We start from the raw sequence: 13,050 nt of genomic DNA, 5'->3' as shown, positions 1-13,050 counted from the left end.
CGGAATGCGTTTGCTAAAGGCTCCTCGAATCCGGATCTTCCTTGTTTTCTACACACTGGTGTTATTAGAGTTGTAGTTTTCAGGCCCACGTTCTGAGACACGGTCATGGAGGAGAACGGAGAAACGCTGGAAGCCGACGATCTCGTGATCATCGTGGAAAACGAGGCCGAGAGCAAACCGATCCAAGAGGCCAAACAGAAAGAGGAAGGCAGCCTGGGCCTGCTGGACATCTGTCCCCTGTGTAAGCTAAACTTCCACAGCAGGGAACCCAAACTGCTGCCCTGTCTGCACTCCTTTTGCAAAAGATGCCTTCCGTCATCATCGAGGAACCTGGGATACACAGAACAAGGCACGAACCAGCACATGCCGTCTGAGGGACAAGGCAAGACATGTATGATCACCTTTAAATCATCCTCATTCCATACACACGCTAGGATCGGACTGTCTCTGTTTTCAGGAATCCTGTGTTTGTCAAATATTATTTGACAATAATAGTTGTATGTTGAATTATTTCCAGAGGACAGTAAATCTATACTGTTTAGACTATTCTAAAGTATATCCAATTTTTATAGTATTGTCCCTTGAGAAGAAATACTAAAATGGTTGCTGGAATGTGAGTTTTGTGAGATAATGGATATGATGGATAGATGGATAGATATTTAAATTAAGCTGAAAACTTTTCAAATTCAATGTTTTTTTTTTTTTTAAGATTATTTTGTGCCGCTTTATACAAGATAGTCCCAAAAATCCATCAACAAATTCTTCTACAGCTTAAAATGTCAATATGTCTACAGTAGTGGCCATGGCTATAGGAAACAGTACGTTCTGACTGAGAGGAAAAAAAACACTACTTCTCTCGAACTCATTCTAGGAATGTTTGTTTATATCAGCCCATTTTCGGCACAAGGCCCAATCCTGCTGATCGATGATGCAGGTGGAAAGTTTTCATATATCAGCCCATTTTCGGCACAAGGCCCAATCCTGCTGATCGATGATGCAGGTGGAAAGTTTTCATTTTCTTCAATTAGTCTGTATAATCTGACACTGACGTATTATCGATTATAGAGTTTGGGATTTTCTCTTATTGATCATATTAAAATCGTAGAGGATGTGTCACTTCCACCTTGTAGAATTTATTATATGGCCTGTTGTGGACACCTGACCTAATCATTCAGGACCTCAGATGACCATATTTCCATAATTAGTAATAAACCTTGTTGTCTAGGCCATGTTGCAGTTTGAGACTAATGTTGCTTGTTTGCACTCAGCAGTAAACGTGATCCGATGCCCAGTTTGTCATCAAGAGTGCATGGAAGTTGAGGTCTTGGATAACTTCTTTGCCAAGGACACCATGGAGGTGCCAAGCAGCACTGTAGAGAAGACCAGTCAGGTACATGCCTTTATTCTTTAAAATCTACTGTGAGCAATGGATATTGTTACAAAGCAGCTTCAGCAAGTGTGGCAAAAAACTGGAGTGGACATGATGATGAAATCTTAGGAGAAACCGGGCCACCTTCTTCCGGGTGACCGCTCATTGTAGTGTGATTGAGTTATTACTCTATAATAAATTTGTTTATTTGTGTAGCGCTTTTCTCAATGGACATCGTCTCAAAGCAGCTTTACAGAATTTAAGAAATCAATGTATGCACTTACAATGCACAATAATAATTGAAATGTAAATCATAGTGTTGGGTGTGATGAAAATCAGCATGAGTGCTACTTTTTCCCCCCATTAGAGTTTTTTTGATTATAATTGTTGAAATCTTAAAAGAAAATAATTGAGCTTCTTGCTTTAGAGCACAATCACAGTGATTGATTGCATTAGGCAAAGAAATACGATTTAATGTTATTGGTCATGGTGGAGCATATCAGAAGAGGCAGGTCTGCATTTTCAACTTAAATGTAGTTATTTCTAACATGTTTCTCAAACTGTCATGTCTCTTTCCTGTCTGCTCTGAAGTGAAATACTCCATCACACCCCAACAGTGATCAATTATTGCATCATTGGGTCCTGACTTCTCCTTATTCAAATAACAAGTTCAGACCCAAGTTTAATCTGTCATGCAACATAGTGGATATTTATTATCTTGTTCTTCCGTTGAACTCCCAACCGCTCCTCAATGTGCTAAACCATTGTTATTTTATTACTGTTAGGCACCTCAACAATTTTACAAGTCATAACATCTTATAAAACAGCAGTCTTTTATTCTACAGGACAAGCAGAAATTCAATACAGTTCTATTGCAGCATCTCAGACCAAGCTCTGTTCGAACTTCATTTCTTGCATCACCTGCTAATTTTGCATTCGTCCTCTTTTTGCTTTCAGCTGTGTATGAGCTGCGACGACAACACGGAAGCCACTGGGTTCTGTGTGGAGTGTGTGGAATTCCTGTGCGTCACCTGCATCGAGGCTCATCAGCGTGTAAAGTTCACGAGAGATCATACGATCAGGCAAATGGAGGAGATGTCTTCAGGTAACCAAACTGTCTTTATAAATGCAGGATGGAATCAAAGTTATCTGAATTGTATATTTTTGCAGAATAAAACTCGATGGGGTGCACTGTAATAGGGAAATAATAAATCACAGGATGATGTGTTCTGATGTGACCTGCAGGGCTGTTATCACCTCAGAGTTGATTATTGTAAAACACACACAAGTAAAACTTGTCATGGCATTTAAATTAGATGGTTTAATTCTGACCATTTCTATTATATTCTACTGTATTATCGACTAGACTTGGGGGGAGGGGGGGGGGGGGGGTTGAATATTATTTAATCTGTTTACACCCCAAAAAATTAAGTTTTATATAAAAATGTCAGTTGTAGACATTTGGACAACTGGTATCAAGATGAGGCTTGTGTGTGTTTCAGTACAGCCTGTACATATTAAATAAATTGAGATATCTAATCAGTGAAGTTCTAGCAGAAAAAAGTCAATAAAGCAAACACGAAGAGTCAACATCTGTCAGTCTATTAGGCAGAAACATCTGATCTTTGCCTGAATTCAAGAGACAAATATATCTAGATAATGATTACTGATTGTTATTGTGGTGATAAGCTTTTCTGTGGTTGTTGTTGTTGACAGAAGCAATGGGTGCTTCCACGCAGAAACCAGTTTTCTGTGATGTCCACAAGCAAGAGCCCCTGAAGCTTTTCTGCGAAACTTGTGACCGTCTCACCTGCAGGGACTGTCAGTTACTCAAGCATAAGGACCATAAGTAATTATTCCAGTCTTCCTCATTACCTCGGTTCCACCTTTATACATAGTTGTGCTTTTTAAATCAAACCCTTATGACATGCTTTGCAGCTACCAGTTTCTGGAGGATGCATATAGGAACCACAGGGAACACCTAGAGAAGATGACGGTCCAGCTTCAGGACAAACGGAAGGCCATTGGGGAGGTGTCCGACACTATAAATAATGGGTAAAGTACATTTCCGTTATACCTCCCTGTGCAGTGAATTGACACGCAATGTTTCTAAAGACATAGGAAACAGTCACGCTTAATGGTTGCCTTCTTATTCAACAGCCTTCAGCAAGTGGATGAAAACCGCAAGACTGTCACCAATGAGATTAAAAAGGCAATCTGCAATCTGATTATGGAAATAAACAGAAAAGGAAAGATCTTAATCAACCAGCTTGAGGTATTGAATAGTTATTGAAGCAGTTTATGCAAAGAAGCAGAATATTTCGACCTTATCGATAATACATTTGTGATTACTATGAACTTGAATTTTCACCTGCATAGAGAAAAGAAGTAAAAGGACTTGGATTTGAGTCACCTCACACTTGTTGAAATCAGAAAATTTAAGTCTGCGACTGTATAAGGAATACAACAGTACACCCTGAACCCACTGTTTGGGTTAGAGCTTGTCTAAGACAAAGTCGTGCCAAAGATTTTCTTTTGTAGATTTATCTTGTATTCTTTTAGTAGAAAAATAAAATATTCAATCTTCAGTTTGGACTTCCAGAATGTGTCAGGTATCTGTGTGCAATCAGGCACAAATCGGAATCGCAGAACAACAAATCTGTATAAGACTATATGAAATCTTTTAGCACTGGGAATTCAGGAAAAGTTTTTGTTTGTGGTAATCACATGTGCCTCAGATAGAGTTTAATGCAAGATTGGGTTTAAAAACAGTTGGAGTATTAATTTATAAAGATTTAGTGAAATGGTTATAGTGGATAATTCTCTTTAAAGGCACTGACGAAAGACCATGAAATGGTGCTGAAGAAACAGCAGGAAGACATCTCCTCCATCACCAAGCATCTTGATCATGTGATTAACTTCACAAAGTGGGCTACAGCGAGTAACAGTGGTACCGCGCTCCTGTACTGTAAACGGCTGGTGAGAGTCTTTTTTAGCGCAGTCAGACATGAATACTCTGTGTTCGGTGTTGAGTTTACAAATGATTTTTATCTCTACTTTCAGATTTTGTATCAAATCCAGTTCCTTCTTCGAGCAAAGTGCAATACTTCCTACGTTCCTCAGAGCTCAGTTCGCTTCCAGTGCCGGGCTGCTTTTTGGGCTTCAAATGTTGACCTTGGTAAGACTGAAATCATGGACCCAGCCATGACCTTTCTTTCTGCTCTGTTAATCAGTTTTGGTTTTTTTACCCTTTGCTGGAAGACCTCAACAAACTACATACTCATTACATGCAAAAACGTAGAGAAAAGATTTTGGATGTACATTCATTAAAGCTGTAGTTGCTATACAGGCAATTGTAAGCTTTCTCTAAATATATTTTCTCCATCAGGGTCCCTGGTGGTAGAGAAAAGCTCAGCTCGGCAGCAGGGTGGCCCCCAGCCATTTCCTTTCCATCAGATGAACCCGGGCCCCAGAGGTGAGGGGCCCCCTTTGGCCCTCACAGGATCTCAGGCTCAGCAGCACAGGCAGAGCACACTGGCCCAGCTGCAAATGCAGGTGGAGAAACTTGCTCAACAGCCAAACCGACACGTATCTCCTAATCACTGGTCTTGGGGAATGCGGCCCCCTGGGCAGCCACCATCCACTAGACCAATGCAGGGAGGATCACCTTCCCAAAATTTAGCCGGTATGCCCCAGCAGGCTTGGAGGTATGGCAGCCCGCACATTAATACAAGAAGTCCACCGACTCTGATCCAGAACTCCAGCATCCCACAACAGGTAAAGGTGTGAAAAAAACCTAATACTCAAATACAACTTTTAATTTAATAATTATGCTCTTCTATGTTTCATACAGTGACATGCTTCATATGGTGTGAAATAAGTTTCTTCAATACGCTGGTGGCAGTATATGCATAAAGTATCTCACAAAAGTTAGTACACCCCTCACATTTTGGCAACCATTTCAGAAGATCTTGAGACATACTATAGAAATGAAACTTAGATATACAGGTGCATCTCAATAAATTAGAATATTGTTAAAAAGTTGATTTATTTTGGTAATTCAATACAAAAAGTGAAACTCGTATATTATATAGATTCATCACACACAGACTGATATTAAAAATGTAAAGAAATAAACACTTTTAATATGATGGCTTATAGTTAATAAAAACCTTGTGGTGTCACACTCTAACCAGCTAATTAAATCCAAACATCTGCAAAGGTTTCCTGAGCCTTTAAATGGTGTCTCAGTCTGGTTCAGGCTACACAATCATGGGGGAAGACTGCTGACTTGACAGTTGTCCAGATGATGATCATTGACACCCTGCACATGCAGGGTAAGACACAAAAGGACATTGCTAAAGAAGCTGCTGTTTACAGAGTGCTGTATCCAAGCACATTAATGAAAAGTTGAATGGTAGGAAAAATGTGGTTGAAAAAGGTGAAACAAAGCCCATTTAAAAATTTGGGGGGAATCACAAAGAGTGGACTGCAGCTGGAGTCAGTGCTTCAAGAGCCACCACGTGCAGGCGTATCCAAGGGCTACCAATTCCTTGTGTCAAACCACTTCTGAACGAGAGACAACGTCAGAGGTGTCTTACCTGGGCAAAGAACAAAAAGGACTGGACTGTTGCTCAGTGGGCCAAAGTCGTCTTTTCAGATGAAAGGAAAGAAAGTTTTGCATTTCATTTGGAAATCAAGGTCCCAGAGTCTGGAAGAAGAGAGGAAATTTACAGAATTCAAGTTGCTTGAGGTCCAGTGTAAAGTTAAAAGTAAAAGCACAGTCAGTGGTGGTTTGGGGAGGGTTATGTTATCTGCTGATGTTGGTCCACTGTGTTTTATCAAGTCCAAGGTCAGCACTGTTGTCTACCAGGGAGTTTTAGAGCACTTCATGTTCCCTTCTGCTGGCCAGATTTATGGAGATGCTGATTTAATTTTCTATCAGGATTTGGCACCTGCCCACATTGCCAAAAGCACCAAATGTTGGTTAAATGATCATGGTGTTGGTGTGCTTGACTGGTCAGCAAACTCACCAGACCTGAACCCCATAGAGAATCTATGGGATATTGTCAAGTGGATGAGCTGAAGGCCACTGTCAAAGAAACTTGGGCATCCACACCACCTCAGCACTGCCATAGACTGGTCACCTCCATGCCATGCTGAATTGAGGCAATAATTAAAGCAAAAGGAGCCCCAACCAAGTATTGAGTACATATACAGTAAATGAACATACTTTCCAGAAGGCCAACAATTCACTAAAGATTTTTATTTTTTTATGAAGTGTTCTGGTTTTTGAATTGGTGAGTTTTTATTAAATGTGAGCTACAATCATCAAAATTAAAAGAAATAAACACTTGAAATATAAGTCTGTGTGTGATGAATGAGTTTCACTTTTTGTATTGAATTATTACAATAAATCAACTTTTTAAATAATTTTTATATATTTTGAGATGCACCTGTATTTCAGGAGTCAGTGTGCAGCTTGTATAGCACTAAATATTTACTGTCCTCTAAAAATAAATCAACATACAACCATTATTGTCAAAATAGCTGGCAACAAATATAAGTACACCCTAAGTGATTACAGCTGTATGTCGGGTGACTATCCAATGCCACATGTCCTTTTCATCATGTTTTTGTCTGCTTGACAGGAACAAACAAATTTGTATCTTGTATTAAAGCAGTTAAAATTTGGTGCATTGAGTAAAATTTTCCTGGATGTTCAACATGGCACCTCATGGCAAAGAACACTCTGAGGTTTTGAGAATAAAATTGTTGCTCTTCATAAAGATGGCCAAGGCTATAAGCAGACCAGTAACACCCTGAAACCGAGTTACAGTACAGTAACCAGGGTCATACAGGCGTTTTCCAAGTGTGTTACCATTCGGAACAGACCTCGCAAGGGTCGATCAAATAAGTGAAATCCTTGTGCTGTGTGTCAGGTGCAGTTTTGGCATGTTCACTTAGGGTGTACTCACTTTTGTTGCAAGCTATTATTGAGTTGTTTTTTTTTTTTTAGAGGACAGCAAATCTGTACTGTTATACAGGCTGCACATTGACTGTAAAGTATATCCACGTTTCAATTCTATAGTGTTTTCTCCTGAGAAGAAATACTAAAATTGTTGCTAAAATATTAGGGGTGTACTCACTTTTGTGAGATACTGTATTTACATAAGATAGGGGTATATTGTTATGCTAAACCTTACATATCTGTTTCAGACCTTGAGGGGTCTTATCAACAGTCCTAACTTCCCTCCCAAACCTATGGACGTGCTTCAAGGACCTTCTCGCTATTCCCAGAATGCACCTCTCCAAAACACTGCTCCGCACGCATCTCAGGTGTCTTACATGCAGGTAAATGGCACTGTTAGGGTTTCAGTCTACAAGTCATGGTTATGTGTAGTTGGATAAAAGTTTACTTGGCAATGTTTGCTTTGCAGAGAAACATGATGGAACCCTCATACCTCAGCAGGAGAAGTGACCCTTCTGTTTCTTTGTCAGTGTCTGGCCCCAGAGCTAGTTTTGTTCCAACTCTGCCCCCTACTATGCATGAGAAAAATGGTGTGTATGAGAACTTGGAAGTTCAACACTTAAATAGACAATATAGATTTCTATACACAAGCCACTACTTTTGCTTTTTGCTTATTGTATTTGAGTTATTAAACGCTTAAATCTGGAATATATTAATCTGATAAGAAAGAATAATGTTTTATAATTATGAATTTGTGATTGTGACCAAATGATGACTGGTTCTCTTTGGTCTTATTTTTATCATAAAGATTGACCAAAACTCTAGAGTGGGTGGCCATAAGATAAAAAAAAAAAAAAAAAAAAAAAAAAAAGATAAAACCAAAATTGTTCTGTGTTATTGGTCAATTTTTATCACAGTTGTAGCCACAGTTAACATTTGGCAAATGTGGTCAAAGTTTTGTAATGTGAATGAAAGTGTTCATTTTTTTTCTTCTTTTTATAAAATGAAAAATAATTAATATTCAAATCGATATTTACTCTTCCCTTTTGTTCTTAGCACCAGTAAGACAGATTTCTCCTATGTCTGCACCTACATCATCAGAAGCAAGGACCGGGTACTATTGCTATATACAAACTGTCTTCTTCAACAATTTGTACTTCTTTCTCTGTGTTTGCTCAGAGTTTTATGTTGTGGCAATTACTTTTTGTTCAATTTTAGGGCTGGTCCCTGGAAGCGTTCGGAGCCTCCAGCGAGTGGGCCAACAAGCCTTACAACCAAGAGAAGGAGAAAGTCCTCTCCGGGGCCAGTCATAGTCATCAAGGATGAACCTGAAGATGACGACGAAGTTCGATTTGTAAGTATCCATGTTGTATCTGGTTTCCAGGATCTATTGCACATTTGGATCTAATGGATTGAGCATGTTCACTGATGCACAATCTCTTCGTGTTTGTTGTGTGTGGTAGGTCCAGACCACTAACAAAGCTAGTCTTCCAGATAGCACAGGCGTGCAGTCTCAGACCCAACAACAGGGGTCGTCTCCCACAGAAGAGCAGCAGACAGAGAAAAGCCCTGAACCTGAGGAGGACCCTAATGAAGACTGGTGTGCTGTGTGCCAGAATGGAGGAGAACTGCTCTGCTGTGATAAATGTCCCAAAGTCTTCCATCTCAGCTGTCATATTCCCACTCTCAATGCATCGCCAAGGTAGATTTTTTTTGCTATGTCTGTGTATATGCATGAATGTCTCCTTCAGGACTGGCAACCAACAGGCCCTGGACCAGCCTGATAATGATCAATGATTTTCAAATCTGTGTTTATATCAAAATTGACCATTTAGTTGGATAGCAAGTACTCTACAAAGGGGCAAAATAGAACAATATGGTCAGGAAACTGGCGAGCTAAATATTTTATGTTTTTCCATAAATAAATGTAACAATGAATGCACAATTATACACATTTTATTTGGAAAAATTATTGTAAATGTGTTTTATTGATATAGATTCTTTTTTTATATTCAACCTAATTAACAACGAAGTAAGTGGAATGTTGTCTAATTAAATTGGATTAATATTCCTGGTCTGCACCAATAATTCATTTAACATTGAGATGCATTTATTACAGTGAAATCTAATAGTTCTCGAATGGGACATGCAGCAAATGACGTAATATTAACACTAAAAAGGAGAGAAATATTGTCATAAATTAAAAATGTGCTTCCAAAGCTATCCAGATAAATCTTTCAGTCTAATTTTATATTGTATTATGCAGAGGTCGACCGATAGTTCATTTTTATTAATTCTGATAGCTAGGTTAGATCATTCTTGCCGATAACCGATTCTCTTCTTCTTTCGGCTTCTCCCATTAGGGGTCGCCACAGCGGATCATCTGCCTCCATACCCCCCTGTCCTCTTTATCTGCCTCTTTCAAACCAACTACCTGCATGTCTTCCCTCACCACATCCATAAACCTCTCCCTTGGCCTTTCTCTTCTCCTCCTTCCTGGCAGCTTCATCCTCAGCATTCTCCTACCGATATATATGCCATGTCCCTCCTCTGCACTTGTCCAAACCATCTCAATCGCTTCCCTCACCTTGTCCCCAAAACGTCCTACATGCCCCTACAAGTACCTCTTGCCAATAACCGATTAATCAACGAACCCCCCCCCCCCCCCCAAAAAAAAAAAAAACCACTCTATGTAAAATATTACTGAACTTTATTATAAAAAAAACAGCACTGAATCATGAAAATGTGCTAAGTCAAAGAAATATGAATATATTAATTATATCCATGAATATTGTGGAAAACAAGACATAAATAAATGTAAAGACTTGAAATAAATAAAACCAGTTACATCCAATATGAATGGGGGGAAAAAGACCCTTCAAATAAACAGACTGCGGCGTCTGATTCACCTCATACCGCTCTTGTACTGTATAATGCCACCCAGAAAAACTATCGGTATGGAATTTTGTCAATAGCTGACTGCTGGAACTATCAGCTATGTGTGGATAAATCAGCAAATCAAAGATTGATTTATTTATTTCTCATTTTGCACTTTTTCTCAATGTCAGTATTGAAAACTACAGTGTGCATCATGTTTAATAATGAATGCATGTTATAGCCAAAATTACATTTAGTATGCCTTTGCTTTTTGGCCATAAAAGCCACACTTGAGAAAGCATTGTATAAATTGCTGCAAGACTATATTTAGAAAGTGCGGTTCATTGCCTTCCCATGATGTTTTCGTCTGCAGTGGCGAATGGTACTGCGCATTCTGCCGTGATCTTAACGAACCTGAAATGGAGTACGACACCGATCGTAGTGCAGAGTCCAAGAACGTGAAGCCCGATCCTGATTCGGTTGCTTTAACTCCTGTGGATAGACGAGTATGGTCCAGTATTTTCCATTATTTTGCTAATTTAATGTACATTTTTATTGGTTTTCATGTAGCAGTCAATAATGATGTGGATTTTCTTTTTTTTATCAAACAGAAATGTGAAAGACTGTTACTTCGCATCTACTGTAATGAACTCAGCACCGATTTCCAGGAGCCTGTAACACCGTCTGTAAGTTCACCCATACTCCGACAGCAATGATGTACACACAGTGGAGGCGTAATGCTTTAAAGAAATGTCAACTTTTATATGATGATCTCCAGGGTCTGGCCTTTAGAGTTGATTGTGCAGTTATGCTGCGAGAAGCGTTTTTTTTTTTCTAACAACCTGGAATATCTCTGTGTTATACAGTCAATGCCAGAATACAACGAGATTATCAAAACCCCAATGGACCTGTCTAAAGTGAGGAGCAAACTGGAGGGCAAGGAGAATATCAGTTACAGCACAGAGGACTTTGTGGCAGACATAAGGCTTATTTTCAAAAACTGTGCTACTTTCCACAAGGTATCATTACAAGTTTTTTTTTTACATGGTATATAAGGTGATAAAAATGTACTTTTCAGTAGGAATGTGCAAAATGTATTCTTGAAATATCTAGACTTGCATAGGCTTCTTTTAAAGAAAAAAAACGATGACGAAAGAATTCTAGACACGTGCTGGCAAACATTTCATTACTCGAATATTGTTGTCCATACTTGTAAAATGCAGCACACTGAATATTAATAATAACACTGCACTGTCTATTGTAGGTCATACATCAAAGATGATATCATAATAAATTGTAACCACTAATCATGCGAGTGTGGGTTGTTTTAGGAGGACACGGAGATGTCAAGTGTTGGAGCTAATCTGGAGAGTTATTTTGAAGAGCAGCTGAAACTTTTATATCCAGATCGGACCTTTACAGATGTAAAAGCAGAAGAGCCAGCTCCAGAACCAGAACCCGCACCAGCTGCTCCATCTCCGAAAGATACAGCAGAAGCAGCAACGCAGTCACCAAAAACACTGTTGCCAGAACCGCCTGCAGCAAATGAGGATGCCGAAATTCCTAATAAAAGTCCTCCTAAGGAGGAACCTCAGACAGAAGAACCTGCGGAAAATACTGAGGGCACAGAGAAACCACAGGAAAACTGTAGTGCTGAGAACACACCTGAGGAAGACCATGATAAAGATCAGAATGGGTCATCAGCCTAAAGTGTCATCCATCTTTCTTCATGTCTCTCATTTTTTCTCTCTCTCTCTTTCTTTTTCTATCCGTTTCCCTCTCTCTCCATGGACACTTGTGATTTTTCACCTCACGGTGTATTAATTCTGCAATAATAGGAATATTGCATACAGAATCACGGTTAAAACGAGCAATATAGCTCATTAGGGTATGTAAAATAGGCACAATAAATGCAGATGTAAAAAATAAGTTCATGATTTTGTTTTTGAAAAACTGCGTTACTTTGACAAATGCAAAATTGTGTACATTATCTGTGCTTCTATAATGATCCATTCTAGAAATAGAATGATTTGACTTGCTTTATATATTTATTTGTCTTGTACCCATGTTTAAGTTAGTGCTCCAGAGAAGAGCATGCTTAGAAATAAATTAGATGAACTGTTAGTCTTCGCTTTGTTGTTTTTTTCCCCCCAATCCCCTGTTACCTCTATCAATTCAAGGAGAGTCTATTCAAACTGTGGGACCAACCCGTCGCCTAGCGGCGCCCAAAGAAATTGCAGGGTGAGGGGAAAAGAAAATCCTGAAAATTATGCCTATCTTGACGAAAGTTTGTAATCTAACACTTAAAAAATTATATGGATAATGATTGTAATTGGACAATGTTTTCAGTGCATCTTGATTATGTAGAAAATATGCTGTAGATTTTATGCTACAAATTCCCTTGTTTTTAAATAAATGTTAACGACCACATAAATCGTTTAATTTCAAGGTTTAAAAGGTTTTTGTTTTTTTTTTGCGGAAAAACAAAACACAAAAACGTTTTCCTTCACTGGCAATACAGCTGGTAGCATTGCAACCTCCCGCATGCAAATGGCCCTGGATTCAATCCTGGGCTCTAGTTTTAGTTCAGGTTTCTCATGTCTGTATCTGTTTTTTTCTGGACTGTCTGGATTTGTCCCACACAGTGCACAGTGCACTGGTGACTATATTGCTTCAAGAGTTTGTGCATGGGCTGGTGCTCCAGCCAGAGACTATATATACTTCTCATTTAGGACTAAATTATCAGGATAAAGTGATTACATACAATGTAATTTAAACAATCAGCCTTTATTATCTCTTTTCTACATTATTACTGTTCGTCAGACTTTCATTA

At 39.0% G+C, this 13,050-nt stretch overlaps 1 protein-coding gene across 8 annotated transcripts; it reads left to right on the top strand.

Moving 5' to 3' along the window:
• Nucleotides 1-105: 105 nt before the first annotated feature.
• Nucleotides 106-12,674, top strand: trim24 (tripartite motif containing 24; the record flags this gene model as incomplete). Of its 8 annotated transcripts, none has more annotated exons than XM_083528328.1 (18): nt 106-391; nt 1,272-1,390; nt 2,327-2,474; nt 3,089-3,218; nt 3,308-3,424; nt 3,530-3,644; nt 4,202-4,348; nt 4,433-4,547; nt 4,758-5,146; nt 7,589-7,723; nt 7,810-7,930; nt 8,397-8,454; nt 8,559-8,694; nt 8,804-9,042; nt 10,591-10,723; nt 10,829-10,903; nt 11,084-11,236; nt 11,549-12,674. In XM_083528328.1, the coding sequence occupies 18 exons, from the start codon at nt 106-108 to the stop codon at nt 11,924-11,926; spliced, it is 2,994 nt and encodes a 997-aa protein (XP_083384454.1). In that variant the 3' UTR covers nt 11,927-12,674. The 8 variants fall into 8 exon arrangements, with proteins under 8 accessions (XP_083384454.1, XP_083384451.1, XP_083384452.1 ...); XM_083528325.1 differs by having other exon boundaries at nt 4,758-5,152; XM_083528326.1 differs by having other exon boundaries at nt 3,086-3,218.
• Nucleotides 12,675-13,050: the final 376 nt, after the last annotated feature.

Source organism: Silurus aristotelis (assembly GCF_946808225.1).
Source record: "Silurus aristotelis genome assembly, chromosome: 24".
Taxonomy (NCBI): Eukaryota; Metazoa; Chordata; class Actinopteri; order Siluriformes; family Siluridae; genus Silurus; species Silurus aristotelis.
The sequence above is the reverse complement of the archived record's forward strand: the minus strand, read 5'-3'. Positions and strand labels throughout refer to the sequence as shown.